This window comes from Oculina patagonica, chromosome 9, assembly GCF_052425735.1.
Source record: "Oculina patagonica isolate OP01 chromosome 9, crgOcupat, whole genome shotgun sequence".
NCBI classification, from domain to species: domain Eukaryota; kingdom Metazoa; phylum Cnidaria; class Anthozoa; order Scleractinia; family Oculinidae; genus Oculina; species Oculina patagonica.
Genome location: NC_135766.1, coordinates 1,426,083 through 1,448,325, shown reverse-complemented (window position 1 = coordinate 1,448,325; position 22,243 = coordinate 1,426,083). Strand labels below are relative to the sequence as shown.

General features: G+C 42.4%; 1 protein-coding gene across 1 annotated transcript; it reads right to left on the bottom strand.

Annotated features, from left to right (window-relative positions):
* Window positions 1–19,522: 19,522 nt before the first annotated feature.
* Window positions 19,523–21,204, bottom strand: LOC144666713 (uncharacterized). Its single transcript, XM_078528094.1, has 3 exons — window positions 21,096–21,204; window positions 20,696–20,827; window positions 19,523–20,349 (listed from the first exon to the last, which is right to left on the bottom strand). Exons 1-3 carry the CDS (start codon window positions 21,202–21,204, stop codon window positions 19,763–19,765), a joined length of 828 nt encoding a protein of 275 aa, XP_078384220.1. The 3' UTR covers window positions 19,523–19,762.
* Between the last annotated feature and the right edge of the window lie 1,039 nt (window positions 21,205–22,243).

Here is a 22,243-nt window from a genome sequence, read left to right as displayed (position 1 = left end):
TGACCTCAGATAACATGATTTCCCTAAGGAACTCACCACCCAAGTAAGAAAAAATAATCAGGCACAAGGTCAATATGCTGACCTCAGATAACATGAGTCCCAAAAGGAACTCACCACACAAGTAAGAGAGAATAGTCTGGCACGAGGTCAATAAGGTGACCTCAAATTACATGAGTTCCATAAGGAACTCACAACCACAAGCCAGAGAGTAAGACAGGATTATCCAGCACAAGGTCAATATGCTGGCCTCAGATAAGATGAGTTCAATAAGGAACTCATCCACCCACGTGAGACAGCAATCCAGCACTAGATTAATATGCTTCCCTCAGATAACATGAGTTCCATAAGGAACTCACCACCCAAGTAGAACAGAATAGTGTCGCACGTCCCTAAGGAACTCATCACCAAAGTAAGACAGAACCATCTTGCACGAGGTCAATATGCTGCGCTTTGATAACATGAATTCAATAGGGAACGCACCACCCAAGTAGGACAGAGTAATTTTGCACGAGGTCAATATGCTGACCACAGATAACATGAGTTCCATAAGGAACTCACCTACCAAGTAAGACCGAAAAATATCGCACGAGGTCAATATGCTGCCCTTAGATAACACGAGATCCACGAGGAACTCACAATCAAAGTAAGAGTTAATAATCTGGCACAAGGTCAATATGCTGACTTCCGATAATATGAGTGCCATAAAGAACTCACCACAAAAGTAAGACAAAATATTCTAGCACGAGGTCGATATGCTGCCCTCTGATAACATGATTTCCCTAAGGATTTCACTACCCAAGTAAAACAGAATAATCTGGAACGAGGTCAATATGCTGACCTCAGTAAACATAAGTTCCATAAGGAACTCACCACACAAGTGAGATAGAATAATCTGGCACCAGGTCAATATGCTGACCTTAAATTACATGAGTTCCATAACGAACTCACGAACCAAGTAAGATAGAATTATCTAGCATAAGGTTAATATGCTGTTCTTAGATAAAATTCCTTCCATAACAAACTCACCACCCAATGCAAGTTAGACAGAATAATCTAACACTGGCTCAATATTCTGCCCTCAGATAACATGAGTTCCATAAGGAACTCACCACCCAAGTTAGACAGAATAATCTGGCACGAGGTCAATATGGTGACCTCTGATAACATGAGTTCCATTACAGTAGGAACTTACCAACCAAGTAAGACAGAATAGTCTGACACGAGAACAATATCCCCAGATAATATAAGTTCCATAAGGAACTCGCCACCAAAGTAACACAGAATAATCTGGCACGAGGTCAATATGAACTCAGATAACATGATTTCCTTAAGGAACTTACCACCCAAGTAAGAAAAAATAATCTAGCATAAGGTCAATATGCTGTCCTTCGATAACACGAGTTTCATAAGGAACTCACCACACAAGTAAGACAGAATAATCTAGCATGTTGTCAATATGCTGATCGCAGATAACATGGGTTCTATAATGAACTCACCACCCAAGTAAGACAGAATAATCTAGCACGAAGACAATATGCTGACCTCAGAAAACATGAGTTGGATTAGGAACTTGCCAACCAAATAAAACAGAATAGTCTGAACGAGAACAATATGCTTCCCTCAGATAACATTGGTTCCATAAGGAAATCACCACGCAAGTAACAAAAAATAATCTAGCACGAGGTCAGTGTGCTAGCCACAGATAACATGAGTTCCATAAGGAACTCATAACCCCAGTAAGTCAGAATCGTCTAGCACGATTGTGATTCAAGGAGAAGAAATACCAATATTTTCCAGCGAAAGGCACCAAGCATCTGCGCTTTTGTCGTCGAAGAGGAAGTTGAGTTGAAAGTGGCAACAGAGGTGACTTTGCGTGGAAAATTGGAAGCCGGAATTGGGCGGAACTACGGGACTTCTGGGATTTTGGAAGGATCTCGGAAAAACGCAGCGGAAAAACTCTGCGAGCGGGTTCTGCGAAGGAAAAACGTCTGTTCGCATAGCAAACTTCTCAGAGCAAGCCATATTGTTACTGCCAGGTCAAACTGTAGCTCAGGTTTATCCACTTGTTAATGATCGAGGTGGAGGAAAACTGCACAAACATCTGTCGTGCCAGACATAACAAGATGCCCCTGAAGACATGCCTTCCCCTGGACCGCCAGTCTGGAAACATGGGACTCGTGCAGATTACTCCGCATTTTGAGAAGCGAAATAGCTATCCTTTTATTGCACTGCTGGAAGAATATGGAGATCTGTTCACCACTGGAGATGTAAAGTTAGGCTGTACACATTTGGTAGAGCACACCATTGCATGACAGAAGTTCAGCCACCCACATTAAACAAGCACCTTGTCGACTAAAATAGCTTGGATTAAGAGACTAACCGACGACGATGACCCCGCATGGAAAGTAATTCCAGAATTCGCCACTGCCCACTACGGGGGTTTGTCTTTCCTGACAAAATGCCAGTACGACACCAAGTATCTCAACCTAAATAACCTCCCCCCTTTTTTATCACACTTTACTTAAGTATTGACAGGAATATAATTCTTTTAAATTTGCAGAAGACCGTCATATCCAAGACGAAATTATATGGAACAACAGTCGCATCCTGATTGGAGGTCAGCCAATTTTTTACAAACCCTTATTTCAAGCTCGGATCACACGCATTAAAGATCTTCTAAAAGACGATAATACATTCCTTTCACTAGAAGAAATCAAACGCAAAGTGAACAATAAAATCCCGTTCACACTCTATCACGGCATCATCGCTGCTATTTCATCAGAATGGAAGCAAAAATTGAAACAAAACAACTTACCCAAACCACCCCTCCCCAAGATCTTCCATCAAGACGAACGGCCTACGCCACACTCCTTAGCAACAATGTAGATCCACCGACTTCAGAGAATAGAATCCTAAATTATGGTTTCACCAAAGAAAGCATCCACAATGTGTTCTCATTGCCTTTCCTAATAACTAAAGATTCTAAATTAATTGCTTTCCAGTATAAAATAATTCACCATATGTTACCTACCAGATCCAGCCTTTTTCGAGCTGGCATTGTTGAAAGCGATATTTGTACTTTATGCGAAACTGAAAAACAAACAATAAGCCACTTACTGTACCAATGCACTGTACCGAAAGCTTTCTGGAATAGATTCACGTGCTGGTGGCACTCGAAATTTGAACAGACTATCACTCTGACTGAATCCGCTGTCCTATACGGTTGGCTTCAGGACATCCAAAACAAACAGGCACTTTATGTCACCCTTCTTATTGCCAAACACCATATTTTTGCGACGAGCTCATGTGTCGGCAACTTATGTTTTGAAAGCTTTCTTCTCCGCCTCCAAGACAAACTCGACATTTTAAAACAAAGTCATATCGCCCAAAAAAAGTTGCACTTGTTTTTGAAAATATGGGGGAAACTGATTTGAATCAAATTTAGATCGAAAAAAAACATAAGCAATTTTATTTATCTATTTAGTTATCTTTTTAATTCTGTAATACCAATTTTTTTTTATAACGTCTGCGTTGCAACCGTTTTTTTTTTTTCAGTTCACTGTAAGTTTTGTTCACTCTTGTACTGTAAGTCTTGTAATTTTGTAATACCTACTATTTCTTCTTTTGTAAAATCCGCTTTGCTACCGTTTTTTAAGTTAACGGTTTAATTTAGTTTTGTTCTCTTTTTGAATTGTAACTTTTGTAAATGTAGTATGAAGTCATGTAACCTTTGTGTGAGCAATAAAAAAAAAATAAAAAATAAAAACCTTGTCGACTAAATCCATTTAAAAGAGATGAGGTTGATAGGACGCTTTCGGAGCTCTTATTACATGGAAGAATCGAGCCGTCAAACAGCCCCTTGATTAGCCCTTTTGTATTGACAAAGTTTCTTTCTTGGGCCATGTTGTTTCAGCCGAAAGGATACAAACCGACCCTGAGAAAACAGCAGCTGTCCGCAACTGGCCGACACTACAAGTGTCTCTGAGTTGAAAGGCTTCCTGGGCCTAGTAACGTACTATAGACGATTTATTCCTGGCTTCGCTGCAACAGCAGAACCCCTAATCTGCTTGAGGAAATACGTGGAGTTCAAATGGGAACAAGAGAAATACTTCTGCGAACTAAAAGATTGCCTCCTGTACCCACCTGTATTAACCTATCCTGACTTCAGCGAAACCAGCGGCCAGTTTATCCTTGATACTGATGCAGGTACTGGTTCCGTTATTGGTGTTGTGCTCTCTCAAAAGCAAGCTAATGGTACAGAACGTGTTGTTGCTTATGGAAGCCGCACTTAACACCGCCAAGAAAGAAATTACTGTGCAACCCGACTTGAGATGCTTGCCCCGGTCGATTTTATTGATCACTTCTGTTATTACCTTCTGCGACGAAAGTCTTGTGCGGACGGACCACCATGCCTTGAGGTGGCTGCTGTCATTTGAACAACCCGAAGAACAGGTAGAACTGTGTTTGGAGACTCTCCAGGAATCGGAGTGAGATCGATTGTGAGCAAATGTTTTGGTAATTCTTTGTTTTGATTTACCGACTGGCGAATTTTGTTAAGGCATAATTGCCAGAATTGTTACACTAAAACACGAGGTCGAACTGACTAGATCTATTCATTTAAATGATTTAAAAACAGAACTGTGGTCTTTTTCTTTATTTACTGTACTTTGAACGTAGCGGTAAATGAGGGTTTACAATCTAGATGACATTAGGTGCACATGTTTCGCGCTCTCGTCTGTAGCGGTACTTTTATTGAAGATACACCAGGGATTTAAAGAACTCTGAATTTTATTTGCACTACACTTGATCCATAGTTGTGAATCGAAGTCATAGTCAACTGCAATTACAATATTCGAAATACACAAGTCACTGTTTGTACAAGCTTTCTTATAAACGTGAATTCGAAACAAACGTACTTACAACTTGTGTTTTGTGGTTCTATAAAATCCCTTTAGTTCGAACTTCTAGTAGCTTCTAGTGATAAGCGTCCGTTGCTACTGATAGCGTCCGTTACTCGTAATAGCGACCGTTGTAACTGATAGCGTCCTTATTTAAATTTTTACTAACACCTAATTCTCGTTTCCACGCCTCGCTCCGGCTAGGCGGTAGTTGAAAAATATAACACGATTAATTATGCATGCGACATGCAGATCACTCCGCCCCAGTGCGGAAATTAGATGCTAGTGCTAACTGCTAGCTCTGGTTGAGCAACGACTAATTAGAATAAACATAACAAGTTCAGTGTTCCTCGAGTAATAGTGCTATTAGTTCTTATTGTTCTCTCCGTTTAGTTCCTCCCCTGTAGCTATCAGGCACAGCTTGTGGATTGGCCTATCATATTCGCCACTTTGGGTCTTTATCTTTACTTTCCTCGTTAAACCATCCTTGCCTGGGTAGGTGTCAACTATTAGTGCCATCTGCCACTGCGACCTCTTGCGGTTTGGGTTTAACTCCAACACCAAATCTCCGACTTGGACATTTTCCCTTTTCCTGAACCATTTGTTCCGCGGGAGAAGTGTAGGTGAGAAGTATTTCAACCAACATGTCCAGAATTCGCTGGCTCTGTTCTGCACACTCCTTAGCAAATGTCGAGGATTGACTCGGTCCTCTTGTTCGGGCTGGGGAAGAGGATTGTACTGTCCAATGATGGTGTGATTGGCGGTGCCTCCCAGATATCCTCAGAACTTGGACAAAGAGGACGGCTGTTTACCATGTGGGTTACTTCAGCCAAGAACGTCCGCCATTGTTCTTCTGTGAACGTCTGATTCTTGCAGGTACAGTTCAGGCCTTGGCGGACGGATTTGATCAGTGATTCTACAACGCCATTCTGATGGCTTGCATGGGGTGCGCTCCATCGCCATTGGAAGTCACAAGTGAATTCTTCTGAGAGAGTTCCTTTAATCTTGGGGACGTCCCAATCTTGAACGATCTCTTTCAGATATTCTTGCGCGCCCACGAAATTCGTTCCACAGTCTGACCAGCACACTCTCGGGTGACCACGCAAACAAGCGAAACGACGGAACGCCATCAAAAAGGCATCAGACGTTTTGTCAGTGACAAGTTCCAGGTGAACAGCTCGCATCGTCATACAGGTGAATATTACCACTTGTGCTTCTTTCAGAGTCTTCCGATTAAGTTTTATGTGCACTGGTCCAAACATGTCCATGGCGGTGTTTGAAAAGGGGGGAAAACCAGTTGCCACTCGTAAGGACGGGATCTGTCCCATAAGCTGGTCTAGTGGTTTCTTTCGAAGTTTTCTACAGGTGACGCACTTTGCAGTAAGAGCCTTAGACATGCTGCGGACTCCAATGATCCAGTACTTTCTCCTGGCTTCATGAACTAAGCTCTTGTAGCCACAATGTGCTCGTTTGTCATGCAGGTGACGCAGTAGGAGCTTGACAAGTAGATGGTCACGTGGTAGGATAACAGGATTTCTTAATTCTCGTGGCAATGACCTAGCATCTTCAAGTCGTCTATGCGCTCGGAGTAGACCATCTTCGTCTGGTTTTGGAATCAATTTCTTGTCGATAACAGAGGGATCTAAGTGTACTTGACTCCACTTGAAGAGTTGATTCTCAGAATCTTGTAATTCTTGAACGGTAATCGGGCCTGTCTTTGCATTCTTCTTTCTGGCATTTTGAACGAAACGGCGGACGTAAGCGAGCGTTCTTCTTATCTTTGTAAATGTTGAGCAGGTCTTCAGTAATTGGTGAAGAATCGGGTTATCTTCTGACTTGACTGGTTCTAATTTGGCGTGCGCTTCCGCTGAGGCTACTTTGTGTGTCGCGGACATGTTAGCTTTTTCGGGCGTTTTCATTTCCTTTAAGACTTCAGCAGGTTCTTGGTCCTCAGCTTGAAATCTGGGCCATTTAGCTTCAGCCAGCTGCAGGAAAGAGGGTCCCTCTAACCAGTCTGTAAGTCGTTGAGGCTCGGTTCCTCTGGTGAGAGTGTCAGCTGGATTACTTTTCGACCTAATGTAACGAAAGTCATCCACTCCAACAGTTTCTTGGATCTCTGCTACTCTTGCTGATACGAAAGGTTTAAATTGCCGTGGTGGAGTTCTTATCCAAGACATCACGGTAGACGAATTTACCCAGAAGACTTTTTTGCAATCTTGGATGTTTGCAAACTGTAGAGATGCTCTGCAAGTATCATACATCCTTGCAAGTGTTAAGCAGCCCATAAGTTCTAGTCTTGGGATTGTCTTCTTCTTCAACGGGGCAACAAAGGACTTAATCAGGACAGGGATACACTTGTAACTTCCATTCTTTAACTCCCATCGGAGGAAGATGACTGCACCGTACGCTTTCTCGCCTCCGTCACAGAATCCATGGACTTGCGGTACCCCAACAGCGTGACTTGGTTTCAACTTTCGATCGAATTCGAAAGCTAGCAAATGATTCATGGCTTGCAGGTTTTCCATCCATTTGCTTTGAACACTCGCTGGCAGGATCTCATCCCAATCGTAACCTGAACTCCACAAATCTTGTAGGTCGATTCTGAACTTGATTGCTACGGGTAACACAAGACCAATGGGGTCCCATAATTGGCCAATAAGACCTAGACAACGTCTCTTTGTCGGGTCATCCAACTGTCCGAGCTCATTCTTCTTTAGGGAAAACAAGTCGTTCTGTTTGTCCCATCTTAGACCAAGTAGATCTGTGAACCTTTCACCATTGGATTGGTCAATTTCTGCCCGGTTGGAGTGCCACGCCTTGATCTGGAAGTGACCTTTCTCGAGGATGGTGTCAATGTCTTTGGTGATCTGCTTTGCTTTTACCACAGTTGCTCTGGACCCACCGATATCATCCACGTACACATGGTCTTGAAGCTCTTTTGAAGCCTCTGGGAACTCAGCTAGTGATAACTTGGCTAGAGTATTAATGGCGTTAGTTGCAATATCTGGAGCCGGTTTATCTCCAAAGTTCAACCTTAGCCACTGATACACAGTTGGTGAGCCACTTGTCTTACTCCTCCACAGGAACCTGTGGTAAACTTGATCGTCTGGATGCACCAGGACTTGATTGAACATTTTGCGGACATCACCAGTGTAAGCCACTGCATCCCATCGCCATGCTGCCAGCACATCGAGTAGGCTATTAATGAAATTAGGGCCCTTCTCGAGGTAATCATTAAGAGACAAGCCATCGTGACCTTTCGAAGATGCGTCGAAGACAAGTCGAACTTGTGTGGTCCTTTCTGGGGTGAAGACGGCTTGCATTGGTAGGTACCATTCGGGTTTACCATGATCTATTAGTTCAGGTGGAACTTTGGTCACAAATTCTTGATCTAACAACTTCTGGACTTCTTCGTTAACAACGTTGAGGCAGCCTTTTTTCTGGAAAGACTTTTCAGCAGAAAACATTCTCTTGAGGGCGATGTCGTAGTTACTGTGCTTGGGGGGCCCTGCTTCCTTCCAAGGCATCTTCACTTGTATTCGCCCATCAACTAAGGTAGTTGAAGCTGCGAGGGACTTCACAAACTTGTTTTCTCGTAACACGTTTTCGCTGCATGTGCAGAGTTTGGTCGGTTTGACGCCAAGAAGGTCCTGATGAAGGAGTTTCTTAATATCCTCCACCACACTTACTGTCCCGACTTCTACTGACCGAATTTGTGACATGTTAGAGCTGTTTGACTCAAACTGTCCCAGGACGTACCATCCAAAGCAGTTTCTTTTCGCGATGGGTTCTCCTGGTTCTCCTGACACTGTATGAATATCAACGAAGGCTTCTACGAAGTCTGTACCAATGAGGAGATCTATGGCTCCGCCCGAAAGATGCAATTTATCAGAAACGTTCTTCAAATGAGTGTATTGTTCCACTTGATCTCTAGAAATCCTTTTGGAGTTACTACAAGGCTTTGCAACGGTATACACCTGAAGAGGCTTCGTGATATCTTTGTCTGTAGGTGAGGCAATCATAATATCAATTATTTGCGACGGTTCGCTTTTCTTCTTTCCTCCAGCCAGGCTCATGGTGAGATGGGTTGCTGATCCATTTAAGCCAAGTCGTTTAGCTGCGGGCTTGGAGAGCAGACTGGTGTTAGACCCAGAGTCTAACATTGCAAGAATCTCGACAAAGTTCCCATCTCTGTTCATGACTTTGACCTTTTGAACAGGGCACAAACCAGTGACAGGTTTAAACTTTCTTTCTCGGTACACAGCGTTCCCTTGGACGTTGCCACTCGACATGGTTGAGGGGCCTTGGAATTGACTTTGGAACGATGCTGCAGTTGGACTTAAACTTGAGTTTGTTTCGCCAGTAGTCTTTTCATTGTGTAAAGACCGGTGGTGGTTTTTTGTGCATTTGTCGCAAGTTGAACCGTCTGGCTTCTTGCAAACGTTTGTGTGATGTGCTCTAAGGCACTTGCGACATCGCCAATGTTGCTTGACAATCTCCCATCTTTGGTTTACTGATGAATTATGGTAGGTAGGACAGGCAGCGAGATGATGTTTGGTTTTGCAACCGAGTGGACATGTCTGATCATCTGTTTCTTCGCCATTGGTAGCATTATTGTCTGACTTTTTGGGCAACTTGTCACGGCGACTTTCATTTTTCTCCTCAGGGATGACGTTACTCTTGCCTCGGGAGCGAATGCTGGCTTCCTGATGTAACCAGGCGATAAGGTTGCTCACGGTTTCTTCTTTTCCTTGTCGTTTCATCTCTCTCCCAAATTCAGAATTGTCATTTGGGTCAAGTTTAGACAGGAGCTGAGACATGAAGAATGGTGCTTCTGTGGACTCTAGTACAGGACACCCATTGTCTTCCATGTCATTTACGTAACAAGAAACTGTTGTTGCAAACTGTGTGAAGGACTTGGAATCTCGTTTGACTGGCTTGAGATTATTTACTTCAGAGAGCAATTGATCCATTAACTTTCGTCTGTCTGCGAACTCGGTGTCTAGGATGTTCCAGGCGCTCTCGATAGTTTTGCAAGTTTTAACTTGGTCTGTCCAAAACGAACCTTTTGGCATTGCGTTACGGAAACGTTGTAGTTGCTCGTCTTTATCTTGACCGTACTTCGCCATGCAGTGGTTAAATTCCTTCTTCCAAGTTGAATACGATCTTCGACTTCCGTCCCATGTTGGTACAGGTAGACGCTGTAGGCTGCTTAGGTTTGGTTTGGTTCCTAAAGTGTCTGCCATTTTGGTAACCGCTGATGTCATTGTTGACATTGAAGATGTCAAAGCCTCCAAAGCTTCTGCGTTCGAAGAAGATATTTCAGCTGAATTTTGATCCTTTTGATACGCAGCAAATTTTAAAGCAATTTGAAGAAAATCAGCTTTGACTTTGTCTCCTAATTTCTTGGCAGTCAACCAGGGTTCTTCTTCGACGCCGATGGCTTCTTCAACCCATCTGTCTGAAATAGTTTCCTGTTGTTTTTTGATATGCCTATATCTTGTCTCTACTTGGCTGAAAGCTGCTTCGAGAGTTTTCACTTCAGGTTTAACAGAGAGAATTATTTCAAATTCTTCTATTAACTCGTAGAGGATATTTGCGGCATTTTGCATTTTTCCCACGAGCGTCTTCACGTCCACTTTAGGTGGCATTTGAGCGTGCGATGATTCAACGTAATCTGTGACAGCTCAACTTGTGATGCGAAGTTCTTTGGTTTGGTTGTCGATTCGGCGTAATCTTCGAATACAAGTTTTGACTGTTTCGCGCTCTCGTCTGTAGCGGTACTTTTATTGAAGATACACCAGGGATTTAAAGAACTCTGAATTTTATTTGCACTACACTTGATCCATAGTTGTGAATCGAAGTCATAGTCAACTGCAATTACAATATTCGAAATACACAAGTCACTGTTTGTACAAGCTTTCTTATAAACGTGAATTCGAAACAAACGTACTTACAACTTGTGTTTTGTGGTTCTATAAAATCCCTTTAGTTCGAACTTCTAGTAGCTTCTAGTGATAAGCGTCCGTTGCTACTGATAGCGTCCGTTACTCGTAATAGCGACCGTTGTAACTGATAGCGTCCTTATTTAAATTTTTACTAACACCTAATTCTCGTTTCCACGCCTCGCTCCGGCTAGGCGGTAGTTGAAAAATATAACACGATTAATTATGCATGCGACATGCAGATCAGCACAAATTTCTGCTTATCAAGACTTTTAATCTTTATATATACAAGGTGTAAGCTTAAGTTGTCATTCCCGTGTAAATATAAAGTGAAATGCACTCAATTGCTTGTCAGCCTCCTGTTATCACTATGAAAACCATTTTTCAATCTTCATGTTCCTCTTCAGCTCACCAAATAAGTTATCTAACAAATCGACCACATTTTTTCAGGGTCTACACTCCTAAGTCCTAAGTACCTGACCCCTATAAAAATTATTGTTGTAAACTTTAAGAATGGCGGCCTAATCTTATTAGCCAGTTAAAAGGTAAAGCCTGCTGTCGAGCCAAGTGGCTCGTCTGGCCGGAGCTTATCTCGGTCTATGTATATTTATGTATATATCTATATATCTATGTATATCTATATATCTATGTATATACTATGAGTATTTCTACCCCCCCCCCCCCCCTCCTCAGTAGTAAATCCGCCGGTACCCATTTATACACCTGATTGGAGAGAGGCACTATGAGAGTAAAGTGTCTTGCCCAAGAAAACAATACAATGATCCCGGCCAAGCCTCAAACCCGGACCGCTCGATCCGGAGTCCGGCGCACTAACCATTAGGCCACCGCGCCTCTCACAGCATAGCCAGTGGTGGTTATTTCGGGCAGCCATGTACTTCATTTTATTTTATTTTTTTTGCCTTGTAAATTTAATTTTGGGGTACGAAGAAAGTTGTTGTTGTTGCCTACTAACCATTACAATAATACGTCAGATTGATACTTTATGTTATGCTGTACAAGGTGGTTCTATTTTCATTTGGTACTTGTTGGCATTTGCATCCTGCAACATGCAGAAAGCATGAGCAATCTTGTGAGTAAATATTTTAAAATGAAGTTTAAATGTTGTGTCACGTATGTATCTTGCTTAATTTTCTATTCACGGCGAACGTAATTTCGGTACCGTAAAATTCCGATAATGAATAAGCCCATCCCCTCTCCCCGAAAAAGCCTACCTTTCCCTTAGATTCCGCCAAAAATTAATTACATTAATTAGTCCTACTGAATATAAGCTAGCCGTTGGACTTATATTAAATTTTATTCGATTTAAAAGCCCTCTACGGTAGGCCGCCCTGTCCTGTATTTAATTTTATTCAAGTATCTGCAGTATCGGAAACAGTATTTCAGAGAGTTTGACGTTCATATGCTGATTGTAGAACTTGTTTCGAGTTCATTTCAATTCAGCCCGATTGATTTTGTAACACCAAAATACTTTATAATAGTCCCCTTCAAAAATTAGCCCATGGTCCCGAAAAGCCCGCTTTCCAGGAAAAATAAATCCAGGGATTTTTTTCCCGGCCTTTTCGCAACCTGGTTCCCAGGGATCTCTCTATCTCCCGTCACCTGTAGCGAAGGAGAGCTCCAAGCGGAGCGGGGTTGGGGGTGTTAGTGTCTTTTTGGGGGGAAGGAGGAGTGGAGAGACCTCGGAAACAACAATGACGTTACGGCATTTGACCAAGGTTTACTGAGAAATGACGCGTTTATAAAAGTACCTTAGATCTGAGATCTACAAAATTAACTGTTAGCACTGTAGCTAGTGCTACAGTGTAGATCGAAACTACCATTGTACTTTTTGGCGTTTTTCTCCCTTCAGTAAAATGTCAGAGCCCCTACTCTGGATCCACCGTTACAAAATTTAAGGTACTGTATCACGGCCGAGTTTAGTCCATTTTATTAAGTTTTGCCAAATATCCGCTATAAAGCGCCAGGGGCAGATACAGGGGGGGGGTGGATAGGGTGGATATCCACCCCCCATTTTTCAGTAAAAAAAAATTTGAAATGTCACTTTATTTGAAATAGAAAATAAATAAAGAAAGAAAAATTAGCTCTCGCTCATGTCTGGTTGTTGTTACGCCACGTTTCGCCGTCTGCCGCCACTTAGGGTTAGGGTTAGGGTTAGGGTTAGGCCTTAATGGTCTGCCATCAACCCCCCTTTTGAAATCCTGGATTCGCCTCTGAAGCCTGTCTGAAACCGATTGCCCCACGCTCGTGTCATGTTGAATAATTTCTTCACTATTTATCACCGAACTCAGCACTCAAGTAAGACAGAATTATTTACAATCTTGTACAAAACTAGTTGAAACAAACACATGCATTTTACGTATTTTTCATAAATGTCCTCACCTGTAAGCGGGTAAAAATATTTTATCCCTATCTCTCCTACTCAATATTGTTTCTTTTAGGTTTGCGGTTCGACAGGCTTTGTTTTGAAACCGCTACAGCATTTAAAACATTGTAATGGGGGACGGGGATTGCAAAACTGAACTCTGTTAGCTAAATTAATTGTAATCAGCTAAATGTTTCAACAGTTTTGTCGAAGATTTTAGCACGAGGTCAATATGCTGACCTCAGATAACATGAAGAACTAACCACTCAAGTAAGACAGAATAATGAAGCGCGAGTCCAAAATGCTGACCTCAGATATCACAAGTTCTATAAGGAACTCACTGTCCAAGTAAGACAGAATATTCTAGCACGAGGTCAATATGCTGCCTTCAGATAACACGAGTTCCACATGGAACTCACCACTCAGGTTAAACGAAATTAATCTAGCACGAGGTCAATATGCTGCCTTCAGATAACATGAGTTCCACATGGAACTCACCACTCAAGTTAGACGAAATTAATCTAGCACGAGGTCAATATCATCGGACCTCAGATAACATGAGTTACATAAGGACATCAATACCCAAGTAAGACAGAAAAATCTAGCACGAAGTCGATATGCTGACCTCAGATAACATCAACATCTTGGGAGTCCGCTGGCCGAACGTAATTAGCAATGAAGAGCTGCTAAGAAGGACCAACATGGAATCCATTGTAACATCAATTAAGCGTAGGAAATGGCGCTGGATTGGCCACACTCTCAGAAGGGAAAGTAACAATGTAGCAACACAAGTATTGCACTACCACCCACAGGGAAAGAGGCCTAGGAAAGTTGCACGACCAACCAAGGAACAATTGGAAGCGATCCGTGCTGCAGGGGTTGAAAGGAGTAGGCTACTTCTTTGGAAGGGCCAAAGCATTAGCAAAGAACCGTGTGCGCTCAAGGAAACTGGTGGACGCCCTATGCTCCCAAGGGGGTGACAAGGAACAATGAGATAACGTGAGTTCCATATGGAACTCACCACCCAAGTAAGACAGAATAATCTAGCACGAGGTCAATATGCTCACCTCAGGTAATATGAGTTCCATTAGGAACTCACCAACCAAATAGGTGGAGGAGCGGGATCATGTGACATGTTTTCAATTGCATGCGCTTGAATGTGTGTACGTGTACAATCGAAGTGGTTTTAGCGCGCGGTCTTATTAAACGAGTTGTATGTCCGTTCTTTACAATTGGTGGCAGCGGTGGGATAACTACGAGTAAAACTGGTGGTAAAGAAGAGAAGAAGCGACTGGTGGTGTTGGAACGGACCCGAAAATGTCTTCCGGAGAATCCAGCGATTAGGGCGCCTTCGGTGGTCACGCTGTCAAAACTGAAACATTTTCAACTGCGCCACAGGGAGAGACTGGTGGTATGAGAAATTAGCTGATAAACGCGATGACTTAGGTTTTTAAACAATCTTTGGATAAACCAATTAGAAGCGATTCAATTAGCAGAAACGATTCTTTGAAGCAGCCGAAACCGTATTCGCTCGGTCAGAATTTCAAGGTATGGTTGTCACAATTTGACAAATATTCCAAGCTGGTTAACCTACCGGATACGAAAAAGAAAGCATTTCTGGTCACTTTACTGGGTCAAGCAGCATATAGAGCCGTTCAACTTCACAGAATTTTCGAGAGCAGCTCGTATCAAGAATTTTTACAACGTGTTTTTGCTTGTTTTGACTCTGGCAAATCCCCTAGTGATTGCAAACTGATTCTTCGAGCTTGCCAACAAAACATCAACGAGGACGTTGGAATGTATAATGATAATCATCTAGAACTAGCCTAGAACGCGTACCCTGACGCCGACTAGCTTGTTAGGGAGAAAATTGCGAAAGACCGATTTTTGGAGGGTATTCGCTACTGTGATGGATGTCGCGAACAGTTGTTTATTAAGCAATCCCATAGCCTTTCAGCCACCGTAGGCTTGATACGACAACTAGAGAATGCTCGCGTTGCGTCGCGAAACTCGTCTGAATACAAGACGCCACGATCCCAGTTAAATGCTGTAGGGAAGAATGGAAATCTCCTCGAAAATTCAGAGCATCAAGCTCTTAAAAGAGCTTGATGGCATTCATTAATTCGCGGCTCGAAAGGTTGCAAAAGCAACAACAAGAACCGCGCCGTTGGGAATCTGCAAGAGTTTGGATGTTCTCGTTGTCAAAATAACGGCCATTATGCCCGTAATTGCCTCAGTATATCGGGAAATGGGCAAGGGTGACTGTCGAGGGTCAACCTCTCCGCGTGAACGGTTCAAGGACCCAACGTTCGTGCTACGATAAAGAGTGTATGTATTAAGCGGCTGTGGTGCCCGGGCCATGTTGTTTATGTTTCCGGTCTGGTTAATCACACTCGTGTGTCAATGCTTTTGGATACTGGCGCGACTTCAAGCATTCTGAATGAAGAAACGTGGAAGAAAAGTGGTCTCCGCCCGGCTCCCGCGCTGCTGTGGCGGGGGTTGCCGTCGGGCTGGCGTAACTCATTCGTTTCGGCTGCTCATGTTGGTTGCTAGGGGGAGTCCACACGCTTGGGTTTTGAGATAGGATCTCTTTGAACGGGAATCTTGCCGAATCTTGTATGATGTTGGAACGCTCGTGATTCAATGAGAAGACATACCAATTTTTTACCAGCGAAAGGTATCAAGCGTCTGCCCTATTGTCATCGAAGAGGAAGTTGAGTTGAAAGCGGGAACTGAGGTGATTTAGTGTGGAAAATTGGAACCCGGATTTGAGCGAAACTGCGGGACTCCTGGGATTTTGAAAGGACCTCGGTGAAACGCAGCGGAAAAGCTTGCAAGCGGGTTCTGTATATCACGCTCTTTGCCCATTCCGAAGGGGAGAAAAGAACGTCTGTTCGCATAGCAAACGTCTCAGAGCAAGCTTACTGCCAGGTCAAACTGTAGCTCAGTTTCATCCACTTGATCGTGTTGGTGCTTCAGTAAACTTGTTCGAGGTGGAGGAAAACTGCACAAAAATCTGTCGTGCCAGACAAAACAAGATGTTCGAGAAGACATGCCTTCCCCTAGACCGCCAGTCTGGAAACATGGGGTTCGTGCTGATTTCTCCGCATTTTCAGAAGGGGAATATCTATCCTTTATTGCACTGCTGGAAGAATACGGAGATCTGTTCGCCACTGGAGATGTAAAGTTAGGCCGTACAACTTTTTTGGAGCACACCATTGACAGTGGTTCAGCCATCCGTATTAAACAAGCACCCCGTCGACTAACTCCATTAAAAAGAGATGAGATTGATAGGCAACTTTCCAAGCTCTTATTACAAGGGAGAATCGAGTCTTCAAACAGCCCCTGGAGTAGCCCTTCTGCATTGGCCAAAAAGCACGATGGTAGCTACCACCTTTGTATAGATTATAGAAGGCTTGATGCAGTAACTGTGAAAGATGTCCAACCCCTCCTGAGGTCAGAAGACATCTTAGAATCATTGGGTGGTGCACAGTGGTTCAGTTGCCTTGATCTAGCTTCTAGGTACTGGCATAATGTCGAGTACCTTTGATGAACGCCTGTCTCATCTCCGTTCTGTCTTCGACAGGCTGCGGAATGCAGGCCTAAGATTGAAACCCCCAAAGTGTGTCTTCCGCCAGCGGAAAGTTTCTTTCTTGGGTCACGTTGTTTCAGCTGAGAGGATTACAGACCGACTCTGAGAAAACAGCAGCTGTCCGCAACTGGCCGACCCCTACAAGTGTCTTTGAGTTGAAAGGGTTCCTGGGCCTAGTAACATACTATACACGATTTATTCCTGGCCTCGCTGCAACAGCAGAACCCCTAAACTGCTCGAAAAAGAAAAAACGTGGAGTTCAAATGGGTACCTGAACAAGAGAAAGCTTTCTGTGAACTGAAAGATTGCCTCATGAACCCACCTGTATAAACCTATCCTGACTTCAGCGAAACCAGCGACCAACTCATCCTTGATACTGGTGGAGGTAGTGGTTCTGGTATTGGTGCTGTGCTATCTCAAAAGCAAACGTGTTGTTGCTTATGGAAGCCGCACATTATACCTGCATGAAAGAATTTACAGTGCAACCCGACTTGAGATGCTTGCTTTGGTTGATTTCATTGATCACTTCCGAAGGCAGATGCAGGGTACCGCAGGCCGAGACGAAAACATGAAAGTTGCCCATCATGTGGTGAGACCAAATATGTTTCCGCAGCAGTCGTGCAACCAAGCAAGGAGAAGAAGGGGGCGTCCAAGGCTACAGAAGGCCAATTTTCTTGGACTGCAGTCGAAATTGTTTAGGGACCAACGCATTGATCCTGATATTAGTCCAGCGATTGCGAGAGTCGAAGAAGGCAAACCTAAACCATCGCATGATGAACTTTCTCGTTTGAGTCCGATCTCGAGACCTTAAGATGGAGGTTTGGCCATCTTACCGCAAACGGCAAACCGCGGTTTGCCGTTAGCCGTCTGCTCATATTTGGTTTTTGATCCTCTTTAAATCAGGCAAGACTACAAAGATCTTTTGAACGTCATGAAGCTGGATGAAAGCAGTTCTGAAGGTTCCACTCCAAGTGATGAAGATCTCAATTTCTTATTTCTAGTATCAGTTTTTTCCAGAACCCCGATTGTTGGGCCCTCGTCTGAATATCGAAGAAAAATGTGAGATCGATTGTGAGCAAATTTTTTGGTAATTCTTTGTTTTGAGTTACCGACTGGCGAATTTTGTTCAGGCATAATTGCCAGAATTGTTACACTAAAACACTAGGTGGAACTGACTAGATCTATTCATTTAAATGATTTAAAAACAGAACTCTTGTCTTTTTCTTTATTTACTGTACTTTGAACGTAGCGGCAAATGAGGCTTTACAATCTAGATGACATTAGGTGCACAAATTTCTGCTTATCAAGACTTTATTTAACCTTCATACATACAAGGGTAAGCTTAAAGTTGTCATTAACGTGTGAATATAAAGTGAAATACACTCCATTGCTTGTCAGCCTCATGTTATCACTATGAAGACCATTTTCCAATCTTCATGTTCCTCTTCAGCTTACCAAATAAGTCTAACAAATTTATCGACCACATTTTTTCATGGTGTACACTCCTAAGTCCTAAGTACCTGATCCCCTATAAAAATTATCGTTGTAAACACTAAGAATGGCGGCCCAATCTCATTAGCCAGTTAAAAGGTAAAGCCTGCTGTCGAGCCAAGTGGCTTGTCTGGCCGGAGGTTATCCCGTTCTATGTATCATAAGGCGACTATGAGTATCATAACCCCCTGGATGGGATGCTATCCATCGCGGGTTTTCTCACAGTAAATTCGCCGGTACCCATTTATCACCTGGGGGAGGGCACTATGAGAGTAAGTCTGCGCAGAACACAACACAATATCCCGCCGGCCTAGACCCGCCGCTCGTTCCAGGTCTTGCGCACTGACCATTAGGCCACCGCGCCTTAAGCAGTATAGCCAGTGGTGGTTATTTCGGGCAGCCATGTACTTCATTTTGTTTTATTCTTTGTTTGCCTTGTAAATTTAATTTCGAGGTACGAATAAAATTGTTGTTGTTGTTGCCTACTAACCATTCCACTAGCACGTCAGATTGATACTCTATGTTATGCTGTAAAAGGCGTTTCTATTTTAATTTCGTACTTGTTGGCATTTGCATCCTGCAACATGCAGAAAGCATGAGCAATCTTGTGAGTAAAAATTTTAAAATCAAGTTTAAATGTTGTGTCACATACGCATCTTGCTTAATTTTCTATTTACGGCGAACATATATACGGTACCGTAAAATTCCGATAATTTTAAAATAAGCCCACCCTCTCTTCCCGAAAAAGCCTACCTTCCCCTAAAATTCCTCCAAATATCCATAAACGCGAACAAAAATTAATTACATTAATTAGTCCTACTAAATATAAGCTAGCCCTTGGGCTTAATTAAATATCATTCGATTTAAAAGCCCTCTACGGAAGGCCGCGTTGTCCAGTATTTAATTTTATTCAAGTATCTTCATCTGCTGATTGTAGAACTTATTTTGAGTTCATTTTAATTTCAGCCCAATTGTTTTTGTAACACCAAAATCCTTTATAATAGCACCCTTCAAAAAATAGCCCATGGTCCTGAAAAGCCCACTTTTCAGCAAAAATAAATCCAGGGATTTTTCCCGGACTTTTCGCAACCTCGTTCTGAGGGATCTCTCTTTCTACCGTCCCCTGTGGCGAAGAAGAGCTCCAAGCGGGGTGGGATTGGGGGTGGAAGTGTTTGGAGGGGGGTGGGGGGGGGGGGGGGGGAGAGGATCGGTGGAGAGATTCGGGAACAACGATGACTTTACGGTATTACCAAGGTTTACTGAGAAATCACGCGTTTATAAAAGTTACCTTAGATCTGAGATCTACAAAATTAACTGTTAGCTAAGAAAAGGACTAAGATGTTCACTGATTGCTTAGAAATCAACGAAAAATAACTGATGGCTAAGATTGCAGCTCCCCTATCTAGACACTCATAATACCAATTTAGCAAACAGCTTAAACTCACAAGGTAAATTATATCTCCTTAAAACGGAAATACAAAGTCAGTCCAATATCAGGTGGTGGAGCCGGACATCCAACTGGGTCAAACAAAGTGTCGACGCCATAATGATATGCGGGACTAAAAGAAGGATTATGCCCAACATGACATATGCCGTGACCAAGAAGGAGAGTAGAGTAACACTCGCATCCATCGTCATCCAGTAGAACTGATTTAACGCCATACTGTTCACGGTACATAAATGAATCTTGAGCAGATAATGGTGCCGAGCCACTCAACACCTCTGGATTCCAGGCAGGCACTTGGTTTTTTACTTCGTCGGGAAGTATTATCTCGTGATCATGGAATGCTCTCCAGACTGCATTAGCAACTGGATTATTGCTAGAAGTAAAACTCCATTTGTACATAGTCCCTTCTGAATCCACTGCAAGCATCTCAGTAGAGTCTTCACTGGCTGACACAGGAAGGCGACCAAAGCAATAGCGATCATTTGTTTGGCAATGACCAAAGTTGTAAGCCAGGACATCAGTTTCGTTGGCCGGCCACGTAGTGTTAGAATCATACCACCAGAAAGCAGTCCAGTTAAAGGGGAGACTTCTGGCTGAAAAAGAATTCATGAAACTTAGATAAAACGTTTCAACCAATTAACCCTTGGACGTACAAGTGGGGGGGGGGGGGGTAGATGCCAACCCCCCATGAGGTTTTTTCGAAATTTTGGAAAGAGGATTTACTGTACAATGTTTAAACTTTTAGAAGCTGTTCATTCATTCCTTGCAGAAATTTCTAACTTTCTAAAAAAATGGTGTAATCCAAGATGGCGGCTCTAATGACGTCACAGCAAACAAAAATATATGTCATCTTGTAGAGAACGCTAAGGGCTTTCTACACAGTGAAAAATAATTTCGCTGTGCCTTAAAAGCAAAACAGAATCAATGTGCTGTATTCACCTGCTTCCAATCTGCAAGTTTTTCCATCTCCTGTGTAAGGATGGTTACAAGAACAGTTGTAGGATCCTTCAGTGTTTGTACATGAAGCCGAACTGTGGCAGTCGTGTACACCGCTGACACACTCGTCGATATCTGTGAGCATTATGAAACGCGGAAAAAACATCATTTGTGTTGTTCATATTAGTAAAAATATGTCACTTTTCAGAAGGGTATTTCCATTTATATAGGGAAAGGGCTCGTGCAATTTTGAGAACTTAAAAAAAAATTCGTACCTATTAATCACGAATTTTATAGTTAAAACCTTCGTAAATTCACGCAGTTAAAGCGTGTCCCGTAACATTTTGTTTGCCTTGGTCACGCACTAAAATGTAACAATTAAATGCAGTGTCGTTGGTCTTACCTTTTTCGCATTGTTCTTCCTCGTAACCAACTTGACATTTACAAAGATATCCTTTTTCCGTGAATCCATTTAAGCAGGTTGCATTATTAAGGCACGGGTTGCGGAACATGGGTTCTAAAGAATAGAATAAAGTACGTTTTCTTGAGTAAAATTCTTGTAAACTCCTTAAGACCCAAAGATGTTCTTCGCGGTTTTGATGGTTAATTAAAATTTTGGGGCCAATAAAAAAAAAAAAAAAAAACCCAAAAAAATATTTTTTTTTTTATTAACCCCAAAATAAAAAAAAAAAAAAAAAAAATTTCAAACCATTCACACAAAATTATTGAACAAAAAAAAAAGAGAAAAAAAAAATTCATATATGCTGTCACCGAAATATAACATTTCAACGAATTAAAAAAAAAAAAAAAAAAAAACCCCGAGTCTGCGCAGTACGGACTGGAAATCATCTTTAACACATATAAAGCTGGTAGCCGTTCGGTTGCGTTTACTTCGTTTGAAGTTCACTGATTGGTTATCCTAACACTTTTGACAGGCAATTTATTATTTTTCGAAAAATTCAAACACTGAATGAAAAAGAAAAAACAACGAGGAAGTTTAAGAATTGTAATTTTTTTGTTCTCTAGGCATTGAATTCTGCTGAGTGCAAATGTGATTTTTAGTGTAGTGTTTGAACTACACTTATGCGGTGGTTGTGGGTGAGGTGGAAGTGCTACCGGGATAACGCTAGGTGTGGACTAATGCTCACTGAAGTAGAACAAGCGTGCCATTCATTTCAAAAGATCGGCTTTCAAATAGCATGCGTTGCAGCCGGAGTGCCACAAAATCCTCGGGCTACTTTCAAAAGATCGTATGTAATTATATGCGTTTCCAGGTATAAATTGCAAAAATTTCTTGTCATTTGCCTCTAAAGAAACAGCAAATACATGTCAAAAATGTCAAAAACTTCGAGTTGGCAAGTAAAGTTTCTTTGGTTTGTCAAGAATAAAAGCGAAAGTTTCTAAATTTTAATACCACTAGTAATTTAATCTAAAGCAACATGACCTTTTCCCGACACCGACAATCCGTCACGCAAATTGAACATTTCTGAAGTATTTCCTTCCATGAATGGAAATTTTGTTTGAGAGCGGAATATATCCTAAGAAGAAACT